At 41.4% G+C, this 25,223-nt stretch overlaps 1 protein-coding gene across 1 annotated transcript in view; it reads right to left on the minus strand.

Moving 5' to 3' along the window:
* Nucleotides 1-24,645, minus strand: part of nol4la (nucleolar protein 4-like a) — an 85,264-nt gene extending 60,619 nt beyond the window's left edge. Inside the window, exon 1 of the mRNA XM_062998736.1 lies at nucleotides 24,304-24,645. Coding sequence (XP_062854806.1) covers nucleotides 24,304-24,645 — 342 coding nt within the window. The remainder of the gene's footprint in view (nucleotides 1-24,303) is intronic.
* Nucleotides 24,646-25,223: the final 578 nt, after the last annotated feature.

The raw sequence follows: 25,223 nt of genomic DNA on the forward strand, positions 1-25,223 counted from the left end.
CTTTCTGTTACACGCTTCCACTTCCACTCATCTCTCTTCCCCCTCTCCATCTTTAAATTCTGCTCGCTCCAGATGTGGCATATTATTCATCCCTGCTATCCCCACTCCTGCTCTCTACACCTCTATTCTTTTTTCGCTCTCAGGTTCTCTTTCCCTCAGCCTGTCCTGCTCCAAACAGCTCTGTTGCTAGGATACTGGAGGAACTGATTGGGCAAGTGGCCGCCTCCGACCCCCCACCCCCCTCTGGCGGTCTCGCACACATGCACGCAGTCTGTGACTTGCCGAACGGTCCTATATACAGACAGGTAATGGAGACAGGGGCACGGTGAAGAGGCAGCTGGGTCACACACACACACACACATACTCGGGTGGACACAACTCCACACACGGGGCAGTGAATGACGCCTGGAGAATATTTATGGTGAAAAGGCCAAAACGTCTCACGCTGAGAGGATATAAAAACTGTAAGGCATCACAGCATGGAACGATTTTCAGCTACAGTCTCAGGACCTTATGCAAAAGTGTTCTACTCACATAGCACACTATAGAATCATACAACAATCAAGGCATTAAGGGTGTAGACGGGGTGCTGCATTGCAACATGGGTTCACTGGGGCATGGGTTAGATTCTTGAATGTGTCACTGGGCTTGTCTGAAAACCTAGTGAGCTCCCAACATTGTTGCATTTTACATCATCCTAAGTGCTCCCGAGAAGGAGGCTGTTTAAAATCTTAGATGCCTTAAAATGCTGCCTACTGTTGGGACTTATTTCTAAGCGATAATCTGACTGAATAACAAGGGAGGATTAAATGCTTGCCTAGCGGTGAAGGCAATCCCAGCATTCAGTGCTGCACAAATTTCTCACAAAAAATTACAAATATGGCGATCAAATGTGGAGCATTTGTATAAATGTGCACAAGTGTCATTTATTTGCAAATTCGGCCTTCTCTGTGACAATTTAACCGTTTTCAGAGGGAGAGTTGTGCCACCTCAGCCCATTGGCTGTGTTTGCTTAGTGAAAAATGCCGTGGCATAATCACTTTCTAAGTAGTGCGTCTAAATAACCTGCCCTATGAGTTCGATGTCTTATTAGAATCCTTTCTACTTAGGCAGCTGCCTAGGTAGGCTGTAGGCAGCAAGGCAGCTCACTAGGTTTATAACAGACCCATAGTGTCTGCATTGTAATGGTACCCTGTGTGTTTCTGCCTTTCTACCTGTGTTCCCATGTGTCAGACCCACCTTGTTCAAAAAACATTCAGAAAGTGGATGGCCACTTTTAATTCCACCCTTGGTGTAAGTAGTTAGTGAATAAGTGAGTGAGTAAGTGAGTATACACCGATCAGGCATAACATTATGACCACCTTCCTAACCTTGTGTTGGTCTCCCTTTTGCTGCCCCATACACAACAAACTGTGATGCACTGTGTATTCGGACACCTTTCTAACAGAACCAGCATTAACTTCTTCAACAATTTGAGCTACACTAGCTCGTCTGTTGGATCAGACCACATGAGCAAGGCTTCGCTCCCTTTGTTTATCGATAAGCCTTGGCCGCCCATGACCCTGTCGCCGGTTCACCACTGTTCTTTCCTGTGACCACTTTTGATAGATACTGACCACTGCAGACCCCACAAGAGCTGCAGTTTTGAAATCCTGATGCTCACCCATTTTTCCTGCGTCTAATACATCAACTTTGTGGATAAAATGTTCACTTGCTGACTTATATATCCCACCCACTAACAGGTGCCGTGATGAAGAGATAATCAGTGTTATTCACTTTACCTGTCAGTGGTCATATTGTTATGCCTGGTCGGTGTATATTTCTCCACGATGGGCTAGCACCATGTGTATGGTTTATTTGTGCCTCGCACCTAGTATGACCTGCTGCACCCCTGACCAGGATAAATCAGTTATTGAAAAAAATCAAGAATAAATATCTCATGGCTCAAGTATAAATACAACATACAGTCACAACATACTTTTTGGTCTTCTAAGACTTCATAAAAAAAACGTCCCGAACATTATTCATTTTACACTTCATCAATAAATCAATTTGTTTTCCTTTTTAAGCCACAACAGCGCGTAAATCGGCTGGCGCTCTCTCATTCGTAGCGGCGGGTGATGAATGAAAGTGGAGCTGACGGCTGTGCAGCGTTGTATGGGGGAGATGTGTGAACTTGCAGGTGCGTATGAGACAGGAACTGTGTCAACACAACTGGTTTCAGCATAGCGTGGTATTCTGATTAGCTTATTCCAAATACAGCAACAGGTCACCTCTTAAAGTCCCGTCTACCCCATCAACACGGAAATGGAGCAGCATTAGAAAACGCTCCTGTCCACAGTGGGGAGCAAAGGGAGCACAAGGCAGCAAATGATGGAGCATGATCTGTTTCTTTTTTCTCTTCCTCTATTTCCATGTCCTCGCCTCTACCCCCTCCTCCCTTACTCCGACAGTTCATAAAGGCCCTTCATTAAATCCACATTACGCCTCTCTGTCACTCTTGCTCCTGCTCTGCATTTGTCCCTCCCTCTTCCATGTTTTTTCATACAGCTAGATCTTTGTCCTCGTCTCTACCCATCTCTCTCTCTCTCTCTCTCTCTCTCTCTCTCTCTCTCTCTCTCTCTCTCTCTCTCTCGGTTAGAATGGTTCAACAGTGGACTCTCAGCCCTCCTTCTGCACCTGTGACTCTGTGCAAACTTTGCTCAGTTATCCTGTGATCTTATGTATATCTTGGCAACAAAAAGATAATACAGAGTAGTGACACTGAATACTCAGACCTTTAAGACCCAGCTATGATAAAAAATGGAAAACCATTTATGCATTTCTCGTTATTGTAAAATCTAAAAATGTCATCCTTAATTTCTTTCAGGATTAATAAAGTATCTATTTATCCGTCTTTCTGTCTGTCTGTCCATCCATCCATCTATAAAATCATTTCAAGCACTCACATATATACCTGTTCAACATTCATATAGTTTAAATAATATTCCATATGTTCAGTACTGTACATGCTGTTGATGGAATACTGTTAATATGACTCCTGCAGACTTTATACAGAAACACATCATGCTTCTGTGTCTTAACATATAATTATTATTTTAATATTTTAATAACTGTTTGTACACTATGATTTTAACAATTTCAGCAAACCTTTACATTTACATTTTTGACATTTAGCAGACACCTTTATCCAAAGCGACTTACAGTACTGTGACAATATACAGTCTAAGCAATTGAGTGTTAAGGGCATTGCTCAAGGGCCCAACAGCAGCAACCTGGCAGGTGTGAGGCTTGAACCAGCGACTTTCTGATTACTAGTCCAGTTCCTTAACCACTAGGCTACAGCCTTTGTGCCTCTTTTCATAATGTCCCAGTGTATATGATGGTTAATGTGTAGGCTACAGGGTGTGGATTGGTAAATGCATGGAATTACTGGAAATCCCATCAAATTGAGAAGTATCAGGTAATCTTTTGATCTCTATACAGCATATATACCCCAAACACGAACAAAAACAAATGGTATTAAAGCTATTAAAGCTATAACAGCAGCATAACAATAACACTAAGCACAAAAATTTAAAGTTTGTTTGTGGGAATTTGTGCCCTTTTAGTCAAAAGAGCATTTGTATGACTGGGCAGCCTCAATTAATGTTCTAGTTCATTCCAAAGTTGTTCAGTGGGGCTGAAGTCTAAGCTTTTCTTTATGTCTTTATAGACCTTGCTTTGTGCACAGGGGCACAGTCATGCTGGAAGAGGAAAGGGCCTAGGAAATATACATAAAATCTAATGTTTTATTTATATATACATAAATAAATACCGGGGGTGCTCACAAGTGTCCACTGACAGTATTACAAATAGCCATAAACAGCCAGCAAATTGTTAATGCCAGTGGCTAAGGCATCTGGTACTGACCAACAGAAGAGCTACTGTGGCTCAAATTGCAGATTATTTTGGGATTACAGGGCAGACACACATATATACACACACACACACACACACCCATTCACCTATATGGGCACCTATATGGACATAGACATGTTAGCCTGACTGCATGTTTTTGGACTGTGGGAGGAAACCGGAGCTCCCGGAGGAAACCCACGCAGACACGGGGAGAACATGCAAACTCCGCACAGAAAGAACCCATACCGCCCCGCCTGGGGATCAAAACCCAGGACCTTCTTGCTGTGAGGCGACAGTGCTACCCACTGCGCCACTGTGCCACCCTAATACCAATCAGATGACTAGAAATCCCTTAAATAAACACAAATGAGTTTACCAGTCATCTCACACATCAGTAACTTTGGAACATTATGAATTATTAATTCATTCATTGTCTGTTTTACCACCAGTTTATCCTAATCAGGGTTACAGTGGGTAAAATTCACATGCCGCCCACAATATGAGTTATGAACTTGTAATGCTTTTAACTTCAAAATCTTAATTGCAGTTTTGAAGGATTCTTTCTTACACTGCATTAGGAAATTGTTTTAGAATATGATGTTTTATTTACACAGTTATCACAAGATAATTAGAGTATCATAATAATACTATTAACGAAAGCAATTAATCAGAATCTTTTTTTAATAAAGGACTTCCTTCCCATGTCCCTATCACAGCCATTTATTTATAATTAACACTTACTCATTTTCTGCCCCAACAACCATTATGTTTCCCACTGGCATTATGCTCCTATTATAACACTCATCTTAAGTGCCAATTAGGCTGTGATGAATGATTCTGTTTTGTTATGTATGTCGTATTGTTTTAAGCGGAAATAAAACACTGTCAGTATGATTACATTTACATTTTAGGCATTTAGCTGATGCCTTTATCCAAAACGACTTACATTACAGTCTCAGTATACAGCCTGAACAATTGAGGGTTAAGTGTCCTTCTGATTACTAGTCCAGTACCTTAACCACTAGGCTATGGCTTGCCCAGACATTACCTGATTACCAGACATAGCCATGTTAACGGGACATTAGTTAGCCTGGAGGTGAAAGTAACACAGGGCAAGAGTTACTTAAAAATTAAGCTATGCTGTACAAATTTTTAGACGGTTGATGGTTTTAGCCCAGTCACAGGCAGCTGTTGGGCCCTCGAGCGAGGACATAACCCTTAGTTCCTTGGATGGTATCTTGTCCAATTTGTAAGCTGCTTTAGATGAAGTCATTGGCCAAATGCCTCAATGTAAATGTGTGTCCCAGCTTGAAAGGGCATCCTTCAAAGCCAACCAGATTTAGCAAATGCATAGTGAGTTATGTCAAAAGCCAGATTTTATAGAATTTTTTCCTGTAATGTTTAACCACACATGCTGAGATGTTAGTCGGGTCATGCGGCCCTGTCGTCAAGATATAATTGCAGGGGGAACAGCCAGTCAGAGAGACAGACAGGTCCACAGCGCTAATAAGAGACTGCAAAGGCTAATTATACACAAAGGGAGAGATAGAAAGCAAGGGGAAAGAGCTATGGGGGTAGAACGGTGGCAAATAAGTGAGACTCCTTTGTCCCACTGCAGCATCCTGCCAGACCAGAGAGCTTTTTCTTTTCTAGCTTCTACACACACACACACACACTATTTTCCCTCCTATATCCATCCACAAGCTGCCAATCTGAACAGGGACGTGCGTGAGTTTTCGCTTTGTGTGTGTATTTTATGTGTATTTTATTTTATGGAGCAGATCGCCCTCTCTTTCTGGCATGGGGAGGCCCTGGAGCCAGTTAAAATGGTGTTAATTTCTTTTCCTATGGGAGACAAGAAGTGTCTCTCCATGGCAACCGAGATGCCGAGGGGAGGAAAACCAGAGCAGCAACCCTCTCGTAGCACCACACATACAAAAAGAAATGAACCCGGCAGACACATACATGAAAAAAACATCCCGTGGTATACCCATTGATAAATATTTAGAGACACACATATATGTATGACTCAGCCCATGGGAAAATGGAATAGTGCATATGAAGAAATGAATATATGAAGAAAAAAAACACACATTCAGTACATTGACCATATGTAAGGACAGGCATGTATGTACCCCGGACAGCACATTCACTTTTCTCCGCCACCCACATCTAGGCTAAACAGATACTTCCATTCTGGTGGCTCTTATTTATTCCCACACAGTGAATGAACACTTGTTTAGCTCTACTGGTGGTGGTACCAGTGAGTGTTAGAGCAAAGTAGAAGATCCTAGCAGAGTAGTTTCACAGGGTTAGACACTTCTGATGAAATGTGCGGTAATTAGTCATAAAGGTTGGTGGGAATGTGGACTAATTAGAGTGGAAGAAAACTTGATTTCAAATTATAAACCATCTGTTTTATAAAGACAGAGGCAGAGGCGGTGATTGAAATATTGTTTTGCTCAGTAGTTCATTCATTCATTTACTGTCTGTTTTACCACCGCTTTATCCTATTCAGGTTTGCAGAGGGTACAATTCACTGGGCGAAAGGTAGGAAACATCCTGGACAGGTCACCAGTCCATAGCAGGGCCAACACACACACACACACACACACAGGGCAATTTCGTATATCCAATTAACCTGACTGCATGTTTTTGGACTATGGGAGAAAACCAGAGCACCCAGAGGAAACCCACACATAGGGAGAACATCCAAACTGAAAGGACCTGGGTAGCTCCACCTGGGAATCAAATCCAGGACCTTCTTGCTGTGAGGTGACAGTGTTCATGTGCATGAAAATTACAAGTTACAGCCTATCTGCAATTGTTTTGTTATAGTCGTTGTTTTTTCATTGATTTTTATCCCCTTTTTTGGGTGGCAGCTTTTCTTTTTACAGTGGCCTGCACAGAACCTTGAGCTCACATTAAACACCTTTGATATTTATTGAAATGATTTATTAATTGTGAGCCAAGCCTTTTTTTTTTGGTTTTATTTTTTATGCATTTTCTCCCCGTTTTCCTCTCGATTTAGCGCACCCAATTTGTCTTCCGCTGCTGAGGGATACCCGATTGCATCTGAGAAGAGCACGCCGCTGTACACGCCTCTCCGACACGTGCACAGCCCTCCTCTTCTCGCCCCTGCATTCTGCACAGGTGTCTCTTCTGCCAATCAGGGTCCTTACACAGCGTATGAAGATCCCACCCATACACAGTCCGGCCCCCACCCTGCAGATACGGTCTGCCTAGTGTGTTCCCACAGGCACACTTCAAAATTTTGTGAAAAGCCTTGCCAGAAAAGTGAAGACAGTTACTGAAGCAAATGTACTGGGGGGGAGAGGGGAGGTCTTGGAATACAGATGAATCCCCATGGTCTTGGAATGGGGTGTTCAATATGGATGGTCAGGTGGCTATATATTTTTGTTTATATATAGGGTATGTAGAGGTGGGCAATATAGTGTGTGGCTATGGTCATTTTTGTAGTAAAAAACTGTAATTATTGCCTGTGTTAGCTTAGCATTACGATTATTAGACCCAGAACTGAGTTCACATTGCAGATCTGTTATACAGTTTCATTATAAACTCCCCATGTTTATGTAGAGTGCTAGAGAAATGAAATCTTTCTTCCCTCTTTCCTCTTCCATGCTTCCTCATTTCTTTTACATGGAAATGATTTACAACAGCTCTGCAGCTAATAAGCCATAAACAGAACTATTTTGAAACTGCTGAACACTTTAATATCATCAGAGATTTTATATCATCATATTTTCCAGTCCTTTTAATATGCATTTAAGAACAGAAACAGAAAATGCTCAGCTGTTTCTACCAGTTATACCTAAATGACAACTAGCTTTAATGCTTGTAAGCTAACATGGTTATGCGACCTATCCAATTTGCTAATAAATTCAACCATAAATACAGTCTCTCTCATCTGACTACAGTATCTCTCATCTGACTGGACAAATGTGCAGTAATTTTGTTCAGACAATGGATCTAAACACAATATTTATTTCCTGATAGGGTTTTTGTAAGGGGAAGCACAGTGGTGCAGCTGTTCATTATGGGTGCACACATCACCAGAGTGCTAAGGACCTGGATTCAAACCTCCGTAATGGTTCTCCTGACATCCTGTTTCTGAAGCGAACCCTGGCCCCAGAAATTATGAGGGTTCCTTATCTATCCATTTTTTCCCCCAAGAACTGGGTTGTTGCAGAAAGCCAGAGCAGCCTTTTATACTGTGACAACCTGTTCTTAGTTCTGCACTGTCCCTCTTCTATCCACTTTCTCTGTTGCAGGCTGTGCCTTTCATTTGTCACTTTGTTTTTGTTATTTTGACCACCTTATTTATTTATTTGCGATTGTTCCTTTTTTGTTAGTAGCTTTTTAACTACAGTACTGTTCTACCTTGGTTAAACCTTCTGCTTCTTGGATTTATTATACATTCTTACAGGTGCATGGAAGCACCTTGTGAAGCCCGACCTATTACATATATGTACATATTAAAAAGCAGTAGGGTAATAAGGTGTAAGGTATATACACCACTCACTCATTCACTCACTTTCTTAAACGGTTATTCAAAGTCGCCATGCTGGAGCCTATCCCAGCTTTTCAATGGGCGCAAGGCACACAGTAACACCCTGGACGGGGCACCAGTACATCGCAGGGCAGACACACATACACACATACCATCACCTATAGGGCAATTCAGTGTCTTTATTTAACCTGACTGCATGTTTTTGGACTGTGGGAGGAAACCAGAGCTCCCGGAGGAAACCCACGCAGACACGGGGAGGACATGCAAACTCCACACAGAAAGGTCCCAGACCATCCCACTTGGAGATCGAACCCAGGACTTTTTTGCTGTGAGGCGACAGTGCCGTATATACACCATTCATTTAAAAATAGGAGTAAATATTGTTATTATGACCAGATTTTGTGTTGTTTGAAAGCTGCTATGCACAAATAGTTGATAATAAATGTTTTGTGGTAGCATAGTTGATATAGATATAGACAATTGGTTTGACTGGTTTGATTTTTTTCATGTGATAGACTGGTGACCTGGCCGGGGTGTTTCCTGCCTTTCGACCAATGAAACAGACCCACTGCAACCCTGACTAGAATAAAGCTGTGGTAAAACAAACACTAAACTAAAAAATAAACTGTTTTAAAGGGCCAGATCAATTTTTACCATAAGCAAAACTGCTTTACTTTTGCTGTAATGCACTACCAACCATTAAAAATAATTTAGGTTAAGGAGAAGAGAGATCACCCTTCAACAGATAAAGCTTCTGTAAAACATCCTTTGAGTATGAGGCCCCTCTGTTACAAAAACTAAACCGAAGTGGGTTAGTAAGGATGTGTGTGTGTGTGTGTGTGTGTGTGTGTGTGTGTGTGTGTGTGTGTGTGTGTGTGTTTTGCCACATGTCATGTTTTGCTCATGCCATGTAGCAGGATCTGGATGGATAAGAAGACTTTATTCAGTTCGACATTTAGCAAACAAAATTAGTTTAAAATCAACAATTATAATGAGATCATAAAAATAGCAGGAATAACATTATCAACACATAAAATCCTTCCTACATTCTACTGTGAACAATTCATTTATGTATCCATGGTCTGTTTTTTTACCACTTTATCTTATTAAGGGTTGTGGTGGGTGTGATTCACTAGGTGAATTTACTAGGCAGGAAACACCCTAAACAGGTTGCCAGTCCATCACAAAGCAAACATACATACACACATTTAAACACACACTCATACCTAGGGGGACTTCAGCATCTTCAATTAACCTGACCTTGTGTCTTTGGACTGTGGGAGGAAACCGGAGCACCTGGAGGAAACCCACGCAGACATGCAAACATGCGAACTCCACACAAATAGGACCCAGATCGCTTCACCTGGGAATTGAACCCAGGGCATTCTCGCTGTGAGGCAACAGTGCCACCCAGATTTTACCTGAATTTATTTTTAAGTGTAAACATTCATTTTATTTACCTAGGTCAGTGGTAGGTCAGTGGTAAATATACTGAACTAGTAATCAGAAGGTTTCCAGTTCAAGCTAAACCATAATCAAGTTGACACTGTTGGGCCCCTAAGCAAGGCCCTTAACTCTCATTTGCTTGAATTGTATTTGGTCATAACTGTAAGTTGCTTTGTGTAAGGCGTCCGCTAAATGCTGTAAATGTAATGTTAATGTTAACCAGGTTTCCTGCATACTATACTATACATTTACATTTTCAGCATTTAGCAGATGCCTTTATCCAAAGCGACTTACAGTACCGTGATAGTACATGTTCTAAGTAATTGAGGGTTAAGGGCCTTGCTCAAGGGCCCAACAGAAGCAACCTGGCAGTGGTGGTGCTTGAACCAGTAACCTTTTTATTACTAATCTAGCACCTTAACCGCTAGGCTCTAACTGCCAATATAAGTAAAACCAAACACAAACAACTAAATTACTAACGCCTAATTGCATTTTAATTACATTGCATTTTTTTCTTTTAAAACAGTAGTCTAAGCATATACTACAAAGTATACAATGTATAAACAAATTAAGCATATACTTTGGTTAATTTACGACTTTCATGTGAATATTCATTAAAGAATTCATTAAATCATTAAAGAAGTCATAAAATGTTTAATTATTGCCCTTCTGTTTGCCTCTAGACTTTCTATTATATGTGTGTTTTATGTAAACGGGCTTTCTGGGGTCCTTCTCTCAGCATGGGAAAATATGTCAAATTAAATGTTACTGGCAACTGTCCAAACAGTACAGATGCACAAGATATAGTCCAGGCTAATAGATGCAATATTCTTTTAAATAAAATGCATTTAAACATTAAAGACTGACAGATCCCTTGACAGTTTGTAGAGTGTTTAATATCTGACTGCACACGTCTAATTTTTAGACAGACTAGTTGCAAATGCACCATGCAAAACTGTTAGCCTAATGCAAATGATTGATTGATGAATGAATACCATTGAGTCACTGATTATTATTTTTGGCACTAGGACCTTTGCCTTCTTTCTATAATCAACATGCTAATTATATTTATATACTTTAATCAACAAAATGTCTTTTAATAAACAATTTCTGACTAATAATATATAACTAATAAATGTTATATATATACAGTATATATATATATATATATACAGTATATATAACTAATAAATGACTAATAATATACAAAGGCAAATTTAGTTTTAAGTGAACTTCTTTTACTATACACTGATCAGCCATAACATTAAAACCACCTCCTTGTTTCTACACTCACTGTCCATTTTATCAGCTCCACTTACCATTTAGAAGCACTTTGCAGTTCTACAATTACTGACTGTAGTCCATCTGTTTCTCTGCATACCTTTGTAGCCTGCTTTCTCCCTGTTCTTCAATGGTCAGGACCCCCACGGGACCACCACAGAGCAGGTATTATTTGGGTGGTGGATGATTCTCAGAACTGCAGTGAGACTGACATGGTGGTGGTGTGTTAGTGTGTGTTGTGCTGGTATGAGTGGATAAGACACAGCAATGCTGCTGGAGTTTTTAAACACCTCACTGTCACTGCTGGACTGAGAATAGTCCACCAACCAACAGTGCCCCATGGGCAGCATCCTGTGACACCTGATGAAGGTCTAGAAGATGACCAACTCAAACAGCAGCAATAGATGAGCCATTGTCTCTGACTTTACACCTACAAAGTAGACCAACTAGGTAGGAGTGGACAGTGAGTGGACACAGTATTTAAAAACTCCAGCAGCGCTGCTGTGTCTGATCCACTCATACAAGCACAACACACACTAACACACCACCACCATGTCAGTGTCACTGCAGTGCTGAGAATGATCCACCACCTAAATAATACATACTTTGTAGTGGTCCTGTGGGGGTCCTGACCATTGAAGAACAGGGTGAAAGCAGGCTAAAAAAGTATGTAAAGAAACAGATGGACTACAGTCAGTAATTGTAGAACCACAAAGTCCTTTAATATGTTAAGTGGAGCTGATAAAATGGACAGTGAGTGTAGAAACAAGGAGGTGGTTTTAATGTTATGGCTGATCGGTGTATATGCTAATAATGAACTTTAGTGCAGATGGCTATAGTTTCCTTTCCATAAGTAAAAGAGCAAACAAGGGTAAGAAAACAGTAAAGAAAGAAAGAAATAAACCATCTAAGTTGTCCGGAAGAGCTACAGCTCACCCGGCGTGTTTTGCATTTGCAGGACTTAAACCCTGAGCCCTGAAGGTGGACATTGCTCTCTGGGTTCGGACAGCTATTCTACCTAACCATCTGTTAAAAATGTTTCTCCAGCTTTTTTTATTCATGAAGGTGGGTGAAATGTTGGTTAACTTCCCCAATAATCCCATTTATTTGCCTGCTTCTTTATCTTCAGCAGAGTTTGTAATGTAAGGCAGTTTAGCCCCATCTTAATCTTACACTGAAGGCTGAGTCATTGAATTTTAGGCAGTTTTATTAATATGTGCTTGAGTCCCCACATTCTGGCTTGTATTAATAAAAATACAGAATATGCTCAGAGTAAAAACTACACTCTGTGCTGCCTCGGGCTCTGTGAACTAAAGAAACGATTACTTTTCATGTAAGCCACCAAAATCCAAACAAATAAAATTAATGAGATTTTCCATTCATAGCTCTGGGTTCCTGGGGACCTGGGTTTAGAGCTTACCTGCAATTACTGTCTGTGATGAATTAATAAATGAATGAATGAATGAATTCACGATAGTAATGAATAAAGGTAAGAGCTTCATTTAAGCAGCACTAAAATTTTAAATGAATAGTTTAGGCTGACTTCTGTATATTTGTTTACAAAATGTCTATTGATAGCAATATTTAGATAATAAATTATCTGATCTTACCAAAGGTGCCAGTGGAAATGAAAATGGGTCTCATTATAGGTTCATGCACTCCCACGTCTTATTCTATTGGGTCTATTGGAGCCCATTTTCTTGGGGCATTGAAATCACCCTTAAATACCACACTCTAAACCCTAATTCTTATTGGACACATGGACCCAAACCATACCAGAAAGAAGCCCTTAGAGTGACCAAGCCACTGGACCTACTAACATTAGGGTTTGTGCCAAAGCTTTGGTGTTCACCAAAGATGCATTTACTCACTCGTCAATAATGTGTTGTCTGATTACATCACCTCTTTATCTCTCTAGACCACTGCCTATAGATTTTGCATTGCTAGCATCAATTGATGTTTTTTTCTTTTACCATTTTAATCCAAAATCTAAGTCAACCATCCTTGATCAGCATTTCATATCTGCTACGGAGCACAGTACACCAGTAACTGGTTCATTCTTACAGATCTTTTCAGATCTTTTAGGGTCCTAGGTACTCTTGTCTCCTCTATACATTTACATTTTCAGCATTTAGCATACGCTGTCATCCAAAGCAACTTACAATTATGAGTGAATACAGTTTGAGCGATTAAGAGTTAAGAACCTTGCTCAGGGGCCCAACAGTGGCTTGAACCAGCAACCTTATGATTACTAGTACAGTATCTTAACCACTGAGCCACCACTCACATATAGCTCAGCCCAAAGGTTTTTATAGGGTTTGGATCTGGGATCTGAAATAGTCACTGCAGAGGCTTAATTATATTTGAGGAATAAACATCTAGACTGCCTCTGCGAGTGTGTCCACCCCTGTCCTTGTGCCCAGCATTATGGACGCAGGGGTATATATACACATGGTAATCAGGACAGACATGGGGAACAGCTGGGGGTGATTACACAGGGACGAATCAGAAACATGAGGCATGGACAAGAGGGGTGTGTACACAAAACAAACACAAAAGGAGTCATGTGATCAGCCACACATGGCTGTGATCATGACGGAAATGATCACCTTACACTGGGTTTATCAGGACATAATCACAGAGGAGTACCTTTACCGCTGAGACACCACTGCTTCCAAATGCACAAGTTTAAAATGATTTGGACACCCCTCCTCATAGTTTCAGATGTGAGTTCAGGAGCATTGCTAACAGGTTAATGCAATAATCACATTAAGTAAACTATATGCTATATGTCTGTTGAGCTGTGTACACATGTATCAAGTGTAGTGATTATGAATGTGATAAGGAATTCGGTGCGTGTGTGTGCACTGTCCTCTTCTAATCAGGACATAATGAGAGATAAATGAGGTTGCACCCCCATGCTAGAGCCAGACAGAGCTTCCTAATAGTACAAATCCAGAGAGAGAGAGAATAACAATAGAATACAGATGCGTTAAGACACACTGAACGGGTTCAAGATGAATGGACAGAAATAGAAGAAGAACTAAAACAATGTCCCATTTATGGATCTAGCAAAACATAGACCGGAATGGTATCAGTTATGCTGACCTTAACATAACTTAAGAATACATGGTGGAAATGCAGGTTTACCGACTTAGCCTACATGGGTGTGTGACTTGATTTTAAAATGACTAATTCTGTTTATTGAACTACTTCAATCATTTTAGTTTAGAAGTTTTCAGTTTTTCCTTCGGTAGAGCATTCATTACTTCACTTGTCTAGGCTTCCTTTTTAAGCATTTTGCTTTTTTTTTAATCAAAATTAGATATTCACTAATAAACTGGATAACTGTCCATTGATTACAAACTAGATACTGATAAGCATCCAGGAATAGTGTGGTACACACAATACCAGAAGTACGAACCAGCCGTTCACCATGCATTCCTATTAATGAAACGAAATGCTTATGGGTCACTATAGTTTATATATACAGTACTTTGCGTATTATGTATTATGCTGGCTTAACAAACAAACGTTTGTTTAAGCTGAGTTTGTATGTTGTAATTGTGTTGTACTTTATGTTAGATTTATCAATGTAGAATGTGGTTCTGTTTGCTTTTTGTTTCACATTTTAATGTAGCTAAGGAGCAACTAAACGGTCAATAGGGGAAATTCTTTCCCCCCCCCCCCCATTTTCTCCCCTAATCTAGTCGTATCCAATTACTCTGATTGTGTTACGCTTCACCTCTACCAATACAACCTCCACCGCTAACTGAGGAGCTTCGCAACTGACACATGCCCCCTCCGACACATGTGCAGTACCGACTGCATCTTTTCACCTGCACAAGGCGAGTTCATATGCGGATCAGCCTTGTGTACAGAGAGCCACACCCTGATCAGCATTATTTCTCAACTCTGTGCAGGCTCCATTAATCAGCCAGCAGAGGTCGTAATTGCACCAGTTATGAGGAACTCTGGTCCGGCTCATCCCACCCTGAACAACAGCCAATGTAGCCGATCCCAGCTCTGGTGTGATGGGGGAAATAATACAAAAAAAAAGAAAAAATTATGCAAAAGATAGAAAGCAAAGCCTACAGGGTGACTCAAAAGGGAAAACTCAAAAATCATTAACACAGATTATTAAAAATAATTGAAATATTTGTTTATGCTGCCTATTGGAAAACATACCCAAATGACTAAAATATTTGGAACTGAATTGTTTATATACAATATGTGATAAAACTATTATTTTATTACTACTATTATTTTTTTAAAGGGAATTTTAGTGTAAATACAACACACCATGTGTGCAATTGATTCTGTGTGACTAACAGCTCTTAAAGTCTGTACTTTTGTTTAAATTTCTTAAGTTTTTTCTAGGTGTTCTTAGCTGTGTTTACATTCTTGATCTCTACTGCTATAAACAAGTTAATTTCCCTGAGAGGATTAATTAATAAAATCTTATCTTATCTCTTATTACTACTTGTGTGTTTTTATTATTATAAACAAGACTTTCATGGTGAAATATTTTACTTGTATCTGGAAATGCTGCACAAATGCAGGATTACACCCTGGACTGGGCACCGGTTCATTGCAGGACGCCAGTAATTCACTTACACCTAAAGACTATTAAAAGCAATCAATTTACCTTTTCCATGTTTTTGAGCGGTAGAAGGAAACAGAGTAACTGGGGGAAAGTCATTAGGACAAACAGAGAACATGAAAAACTCCTAAATACACCAGGCTGCTCAGATTTGTAACTATTCTGTCATATCTCAATGGGAAACCAAATTTTTGTTCTTGTTCTTCTTTTTACTTCTTCTAATTCACCGCTTTTAAAACACACGCCTGCCCCACCCACAGCGACACATCTTCCCCTTTGGCCTGAACAGTACCCTGTGCTGTCAGTGCAACCCCCTCCTCTTGGTGCAAAACTTGGCACACCCAGCAGGCAGCTGCATCATAGGAGGTGCTTCGCCACTGCACTGGGCACAAGAGCTCTGGCTGAAACCATAAACCTGTAGGCCTCACACTCAGAACGGTGGGAGGAGGAGGAGGTGGTATGTGTCACATGGGGGCAGCAGTCATGGGAAATAAAAAACAGAGGGCAGATTATGGAAAAAACTAAAGGAGTAAAGGAGGGCAGTCAGGAGTTAGTTTTGCTGGTTTAGTCAGTTCTGTGTTTTTGCTTGGTGTAAAGATGTTGTGAAGATAAAAAAGATAAATGTGACATAGAGAGGTGGGCAGCAAATGATTTGAAACACAATCTGACATTCAGCATAAACACATTGTGGCATTTTGCTACTGGCTGACGACTGAAACAGGAAACACGTTTTTACACTCATCTCCACTGACAGTGAACAAAAGAGAGCACAGAATTTTAAACACTGTTGATTAGATGGCTTATTATTATTATTATTTTGTTACTGTTAATGGGTGTTTGAGTGGCACAATGGCAAAAAATGGTAGCCCACTACCACTGGGATTTAGGGTTCGAAATTCCCAGCTGTGTTATCAGCCGTCTACATACAGACATGCTTGGCTATGCCTGAGGAAGGGAGGGGTTGGCTGAGGCCCTGCAGTGGATTGGCATTTGGTCTGGGGTGTGTTACTGAAATGTGCCTGCTGTTATGAAATGGCAAGTGGACATGAGAGTTTAAATGCAGTTGAACAGGAGATTGTAGAACAGGGCAACATCATGACAGAAAGAAGGTCCTGGTTTTGACTACCAGATGGAGCGTTCTGGGTCCTTTCTGTGTGGAGTTTGCATGTTCTCCCTGTGTCTGTTTTCTCCAGGAGCTCTGATTTCCTCCCACAGTCCAAAGACATGCAGTCAGGTTAATTGGAGATATGAAATTGCTCCTAGGTATGAGTGTGTGTGGGTGTGTTTGTCCCGTGATAGACTGGCGACCAGTCCAGGGTGTTTTCTACTTTTTGCTCAATTAATTGGACCCACCGCGACCCTAAATAGGATAAAGCAGTGTTAAAAAGGACAAATAAATATTGAAACACATTTTTCGATTTAAGTATTTTAATAAAGATTTAGTATGGTCATTAATTATTTTACTATTTTATATAGCCACAAAAATAAGCACTAAACAATGTATTGTGTTGTTTAGATTTGTAATGGTGTTTATGCTATAAATGTTGATTTAAAGGTATTTTATTAGGTACAATCTATTTAAATTGCAAGCATTATTTTGACTCACAAGGGCATCAAAATCCTTCACTGCCTTTTTCTACTGTAACTTAATCCAGTTCGCTGTAGCATTCCCCTTTTTGTATCAGGCTGGTCGAGGTGGTCTCACAACGGTTCACTTATTAATGAGCAAAAAAGTGAAAAAAGTGTTCAGTTTTACTTCCTCCAGAAATGCTTGCCTTTGGTGACCGTTATGCTGGTTGTTGAGGAACATGTATACCCCACGAGGCTTAAATGAAGGAAGTTACCCAACTCATAACCCCTGTTTATTGCCAGTAGGAGACTGTGGGCTGTTTGAGGAACATTTGCTGGACCAACCCTTCACTTCTTTGCCATAAAATATAAGGGGAAGTTGAATAAATGCTGTGTAATGTCATACCAGTTTTCCTTTTTGAGTCCAGTGTTATTTGGGACTGTCAGTAATTCTCTTGTCTTTTTCCCAGCTGACCAACTTACTTTTGTGTGATTGACGGTGGCTTTTCATGGCTGTGATGTAGCTTATGCATCATTCGCTGACAGGAAGCCGTATTAGACTTTGTCACGCAGAGGCTCCGCACAGGGACAGAATGATTGATGAAGTGTTAAACAAATTGGGGCATTAAGGAGGTCTCAGTGGTGCTAAATAATAACGGTGAATGGCAGCAGTGTATACAGAAGAACGATCAGCATATTTGGTTCTGATCTGACCATGCTCAGGGAGTATACAGTTTAACAAACTGAGTCAGAGAGGTTAAATGGCCATGGGTGGGTGGTTTACAGGTTAGAATGACTTTAACTGCAGGTGTAAGTGGGTGGGTAGTATATGCAGTTATATAAAGTTGTTCATGCAATAGCACAAAACATCAAATAACACAACAAGTTTTGTGAACTCTTGTCTAGTTTCAGTTGTGTATTTGCACCCACAATGATCCGCAATGGCAACACCTAATACATGAGCAGTTGAAAGAAAAAAAAAATCTATTTGTTCTTAGCATCTGGTGAAGAACACCATAACATCAACAACAGAACTTTTTCATGTGTACCTTAAAACAATTGGAAATAGACAAGGGACGGTGGGTTGACAGGGTGTAAACTCAGCGAATTGGTCAAGATGTCTGCATTAAGGGTTATTATTGCATGCCCCTCCATCCCACATAAGTAAATAGTGCTCTTTTAAACTTGAAAAGAAGTAGTTACTGCACCCAGGTGGCGCAGCGAGATATTCTGCTAGCACCAGCGCTGAGATTCTGAACTCCTCAGTTCGAAACTCGGCATTGCCACCGGTCGGCTGGGCGCCATCTGGCAGGCATAATTGGCAGTGCCTGGAGCAGATACTAGATAATTGGCCACTGTATCTGCAGGGTGGGACGACCTGACTATGTGTCAGTGGGATCTTCATACTCTGTGTAAGGACCCTGATTGGCGGAAGAGACGCCTGTGCCAAATGTAGGGGCGAGAAGAGGAGGGCTGTGCACGTGTTGGAAGAGGCATGAGCAGCGGCGTGCTCTCCTCGGATGCAATCGGGTATCCCTTCTCTGTCAGGGCTTAGGTGGTTCTAACTTTTGGAGATGTTGTCAGCCTAGAGATTGTCATTTCAGTTACAGCTCTGAATATAATGAATTGAATGTTTATAATACATGAATTAGTTTCTTTATTGCTTTGATTGGGATACAAACCAAACAATATTTTAAGTAATTAATGTAGAAATGGTGGTAGTTTATTAATTGTAACAATCCACAAGACTCTCTTTCTTATCTAGCATCATCTGTTTTTGAAGGCCGTTGTGATCAGTGGTTTGTGGTTGGATTAATTTGTGGTCAAGGGACCTGTGGTCATAGTCCCTCACAGAATCTTTTGGGCAGTTCAGACAGCCATCTGTGTGTGAGGTTATAAAATTGTTACAATGTTACTGTGTTATGCGTTATTGTGCCTTAAGTGTCTTCACACCTGAAGGCATTTCTCTGAGGACTCTCTGCAATCATGTTATCTACATTAATGCACTATAAACATTATTTTACTCAAAGGAAAATGACAAATGCAGGATTTTAATTTAAAAAAAAAAAGAAGTTCTTTCCTCATCTGCATTTAGGCTGTTACCTTAAAGCCATTTTAATTGTAGATACTTTTTTATTTCTTAATATGTGTGTGTTTAAGGCATGTGTGGCATAATGGTAAAAGCCACAGTTCTTGAAGTACAAATCCCAGGCTGGACTCATGGTGTTACATGAATCTAGGTACACATGTCAGTGCACCCTTATTGCCAGTTCCAAGCCCAGATAAATAGAAGGGATACATCAGTATAAAACATGTGCAAAATCAAATATGCAAATGAATGGCAAGTTGTGGCAACCCCTAACGGGAACAGCCGCCAGTATGTGTGTTTAATTCTTTACAGCACTGGCCTGGGTCAATATATATGGCACTGTGGTGCCGTCTTTTACTGTAACCCACCTCTGAAATCTGGGTTTGAATCTTGGCTGTGCTATTTGTCGGCCTATGTATATCTGGCTATATGTACTTATTTTGTGTCTCTGTTATTATTATTATTCATAATAACAATAATCATAATCTTTATTTAATGGACACAATGTAGGAATATACCCAGGGCATTACACACACACAGTTGTTCACTCAGTCACTAATACCTGGGGCAATTTAAAGTCTACTGGCAGGTTATTGGAAGGTAGTTGAGAACCGAATCTGATCATCAACAATAATGTTTTCACTTGGGTTTCCTCACAGTTTGAGTACTTTGTTTTTAACATTAAAAATATCAAAAATGTAACAGAAGGTGGACTGGTCACTTTAAAATTCCCATCGGCTTGAGCAGGGGGAACCGTCAGGGCCCTCTAAGCTCTCAGAAAAGCCAAATTTTTTCTAAAAATGTGATCAGTTCAAATTTTATTTACTTAATCTGATCATTTGAAAATCAGCATTTCAACAAATACAAATCTAAGCAAATAAATCCTTCATACCTGCCTATTCAATTTGTGTTTAAATGTCAAGGGTTACATTAAAAAATAACTCTCTATTGTAGAAATAACAGTGCAGTGAAATGGTCCAAGCAATAGGAATTTAATAAGAGACCAACTTCAAATTACTAAAATGACTCAAATTAACCAATCATACTGGGTGGGCTTTGTTATCGCTTTGAGCTCCGGCCCAAAATGTAAGATGTTTGTTGGTTAGGAGTCACGATTCACAACTGGGTTTGAGTAAATGAATAAATGAGTGCGAGTGTCCAGGGTGAATCTAGGCCTAGTTCCAGTGGTGGCTCCTGCCAAATCTCTCAGGGAGGGGGCAATTGTAGTGATGATGGCCAAGGTGACCTGTTCAATGGGTAAATTAAAGCTTAAATAATTAACATCTTAAGTCATCTGTCAGTTTGCCCTCACAAATAACTTTGAACATGGAGAGAGACCAGCTTTACCATTAATCATAAAATTAAGTAAAGCCTTCACACTAACAATTTAATTCAGTCTTCATCAGATAGCATTTTATTTTAGGTGCAGCAGATCCAGAATAAAGATTGGGGCATTGGGGCTGATGTGCAATGAATAAAGAAGTACAATTAAACAGTTGGGGAGATACAATAAGTGCAATCACAATTCACAATTTAAAAATTACATTACTTACTTGTAATTTACTTGTAACTTATATGATTTCCCCCCTTTGTAGACACTTGATGTTTAAATTTGGTCTGGGTGGCCCTAATTCTTTAGTTGCTAATTTATCCTGATTACTACAATGACTGAATGGCATTTCCTGACACAATGGAGTTGCTCCAAACTGAGGTAATGGTAGTCATGGTGACGAGATCGCGACACCAGGTTACGTGTGACACAAGCACGTAAGTGCGAGCCCTCCCGGAAGCCATTCAGAATGTATTGCAGCGCCTGCAAAAGAGCCTTAACATGATCCTTAAAAGAGTCTATGAGAGCAATCCGGGGTGATTTTCAGTCAGACTGAAATCGCCCCAAAAGGGGCAGTACTTTACGGAACACAACTCGCTGCTGATTGGACTACGATATTCCGAGGCAAGACAGACTGTCCAGAACAGTCACAGCTGTGATAGAAAAATTTCTTCCCTTTCGCCCTTTGGTGGTGCGTCGCCCGATCACCCTAAGGAACGAGCCGCCCCTGTTCAGTTCCCAGAATCTCCAGGACAATTTATTGACCTACCACAGACCTAACAGGATAAGCTGACGACAAATGAAGCCATTTATTTATTCATCCATTATAGAAAAACCCAAACCCATCCAGCTAATTTCCACCAACAAAAAGTCATCTACACCTACACCATCATTTTAATAAAGTTCTGACCATTTCTCCATTCAGCACAAAAATCAGCTAACTGAATCTTTTGCTTGTTTGTCGGGTTTAATTCGTGATTAGTTCAGTACCAGCCCTGGGATGGTTAGAGAAACAAGTGCAGCCGCCTGTAAGACGCAAAGCGGAACAGGTAGGTTACCAGGGCAACGAGTGCCAACCGTCCGCTCCGCCCATTTCTCAGCCAGGACAATGTGTGCCCTGTCTCTGCTCACAGCAAAGAAACCACCAGAGCAACGATCATCACACACGGGCACAACATCAGGCTCAGAAAGTAAAATATAACTTTCTAAAGGAGATTTGGTTTAGCGAACATCTGTGTGAATGCAGGAGCGGGTCCACAGACCGCGGGTGGATAAACCGTCTTAACACGACGGGCTTTCCGCTCGGTTCAGTCATGAGTGAGTCATAAACGATCGGTTCGTCTCACTCGTACGAATCGGTTCTTTTCGGCTCTGAATATTGCAAGTTTTTTTCAGTAAAAATTAGCGACTTTATAACTTATGATTGTTTTTAACCATATATACCTTAATTCATTCATTGTATGTTTTACCACCGCTTTATACTGGTCAGAACAAAGGCAGTGGTAGCACAGCGGTTAAGGTACAGGACTAGTAATCAGAAGGTTGCTGGTTCAAGCCCTGCATCAGCCAGTTTGCCACTGTTGGGCCCTTGAGCAAGGCCCTTAACCCTCAATTGCTTGTGATGTATACTCTTTCAATTGTAAGTCGCTTTGGATAAAGGCATCTGCTAAATGCTGTAAATGTGCCAAAAAATGTAAATAGGATTGCGGTGGGTATTATTCATTGTGCAAAAGATAGGAAACAACCCAGACAGGTCAGAGTGATTGGAGGAAACCTATACGTGGACGCAGGGAGAACATGCAAACGTCACCCTGGACAGGAAATCAAGCCCATGCCCTTCTCGCCACTATTCCGCCCCATCTATAACTTCTGACCATTTGCCTCGTAGCAAGAAGGTCCTGGGTTCGATCCCCAGGTGGGGCAGTCCGGGTCCTTTCTGTGTGGAGATGTTCTCGCCGTGTCTGCGTGGGTTTCCTCTGGGAGCTCTGGTTTTCTCCCACAGTCCAAAGACATGCAAGTGAGGTGAATTTGAAACAGACCAAGAAACCCCTGTTGAGCAAGCCGAGGGCGACAGTGGCAAGGAAAAACTCCCTTAAAAATAGAGTGGCGTAACTACAGGGGGGGCAGGTGCACTGAGGCCCATGGCAGGGGGGGGGGGGGCCCTCCATGACATGAACTCAACCACCCACCTCACTGCCCCATTGGCTGCACGTATTATGCATGTGTTATGGCAAGCCAAACAGGAAATATACGGTATATAGCAAACACTGATATATATATATGGAATAAAACTTTATATAAATATATATATATATATATATATATATATATATATATATATATATATATATAAAATTTGTTGCAGGGGCCCCCACATTTTTTTTTTGCACTGGGGCCCATGAGCTCCTAGTTACGCCACTGGCCTAGGGACCCCATCCTCCTTGGGTGGCCTGGAGGATAACGTAAATAAATAGGATTTACCGCATATCAATGCATTTAGCCAGTCTGTATTATATTTTTGATACAAAAGCTATTGTGACTGTTTGACGTGTTTATAAAGAAAAGCTCTTTACTAGGAAGCGACTCCGCGTTCATCCAAAACAGCGCGTTCAAAGAACCGACTCATTTTTGAAGGAGACACACTGGCTGTGCGCACAGGCGACCCTCAAACAGCAAAATAAAACTGAATTTGCACCAGACAGTCTATATGAACAGCACTGACAATGTTTTTCCTCTATTTTCTATAATAATTTGAGTTGCTATTGGAACAAATGCTTATCTCTGGAGTAGGCTTTGTCCCGTTTGCGCACGCTCATTTCATGCATAGATGCTCCGATTAACTTGCAAAAATATCCACCTTTTGTGCAGTTACCTGTTGGTCTGCGTCTGTTTTTTGCTTACAATGTAAAGAAAAGAAAAATGGATTTCTCTGGCACCCCTTTGGCAGGACAAAGTGATGCTCATTCGTCAGGAGTGCATGTGTGAGTGTGTGTGTGTGTGTGTGTGTGTGTGTGTGTGTGTGTGTGTTACTACACAGACGAATCGCCCCGGCGTTGCTATGGCAGCAGGGTCTCACTTCAGGCCGGCTGATCGGTTATATCTGGGCAATGCCAAAGGAGAGGTGCCCAAGCGCAAAGTTACGCACAAGATCTTCCTAAAATGTCAGGTGATCACAAAGCATAAATGCGCAAAGGACATTGTAATGGTACAGATCACTGAATAAGTAGGTTCTAGTACCAGTTAAAAGAACCTAACGTAGGGGTTGGCACAGTGGGTAGCACTGTCGCGTCACAGCAGAAAGGTCCTGGGTTAGATCCCCAGGTTGGATGGTCCGGGTCCTTTCTTTCAGTGTGGAGTTTGCATGTTCTCCTCGTGTCTGCGTGGGTTTCCTCCGGGCGCTCCGGTTTCCTCCCACAGTCCAAAGACGTGCAAGTGAGGTGAATTGGAGATGTGTTTGACATTAAACTTGTGAACTGATGAATCTTGTGTCATGAATGTAACCTAAGTGTGTGAAACATGTCGTTAAAATCCTGATCAATAAATAAAGAACCTACCGTAGATTTGACGGGCACGTAAAGCACGGGCTTTCCCGGGGTGCCCTTCTGGTTGTGCTCGCCCAGCACGTTGCTGCCAACCTGAAAGCCTTTGGATTTGACCCAGAATTTGAATTTGGCGTTGATGTGGCTGTTATCCACGTATAAACCGTCCGCCTCATCGGTCTGCAACAGGGTCTGCATGATTTTGTTATATTTCCTCCGCGTCACCGTCTTGGTTTTGCCCGAGTCGCCGTAAGTCCGGAGGCACCACTCCTGAAATTCGGTAAACATCTCGGCTTCGAGAACCACCGGACTTCGGCTCCTTTTGCTTAAATCCGTGCACGGCTTCTTGCTGGCCATGAGCGTCTTCCTCTTCCTCTTCACAAACCGGCCCGGGCTCCCCCCTCGTTCCTGATAAAGCTAATAACGCAGCCGAAAGTAGAATGAAAAGCAAGTGACAGCAGACTCCCTCCTCCCTCCTGTCCCTGGTTCCTGTCCCGCTTAGAGGATGATCGAGGGCGATGAGAAATGTTCAGGCTGGAAGAAAAAGAAAAAAGGGCGCACACCTGTTTCTCTACCGTCCCAGACCGCAACGGCAAATGCCACACTGACTTGCGCTCATCACACCACTGAGGGAGAGAGAGAGAGAGAGAGAGAGAGAGACAGAGAGAGAGAGAGAGAGAGAGAGACGTGGTAGGGAGTCCTACAGACGCGGTATAGGTTCGCTCCACCTGCGCCTAACGCTCCTCACCCACCGTCGATATGATCAGGATTAAACCCGCACCGCAGTTCACCCACCGCACGCCCCAACAACAAAGAAAGTGGAGATGGCACAAAAACAGATCGCTTAACCGTCCCTAACGGCCCAGTTTCCACCCCGACCGCCAAGTATAACGCATATGTGACGCACCCCGCTGCACCCCTAAAGCACTGGTTTA

The sequence above is a fragment of the Trichomycterus rosablanca genome, chromosome 7 (genome assembly GCF_030014385.1).
Source record: "Trichomycterus rosablanca isolate fTriRos1 chromosome 7, fTriRos1.hap1, whole genome shotgun sequence".
NCBI lineage: Eukaryota > Metazoa > Chordata > Actinopteri > Siluriformes > Trichomycteridae > Trichomycterus > Trichomycterus rosablanca.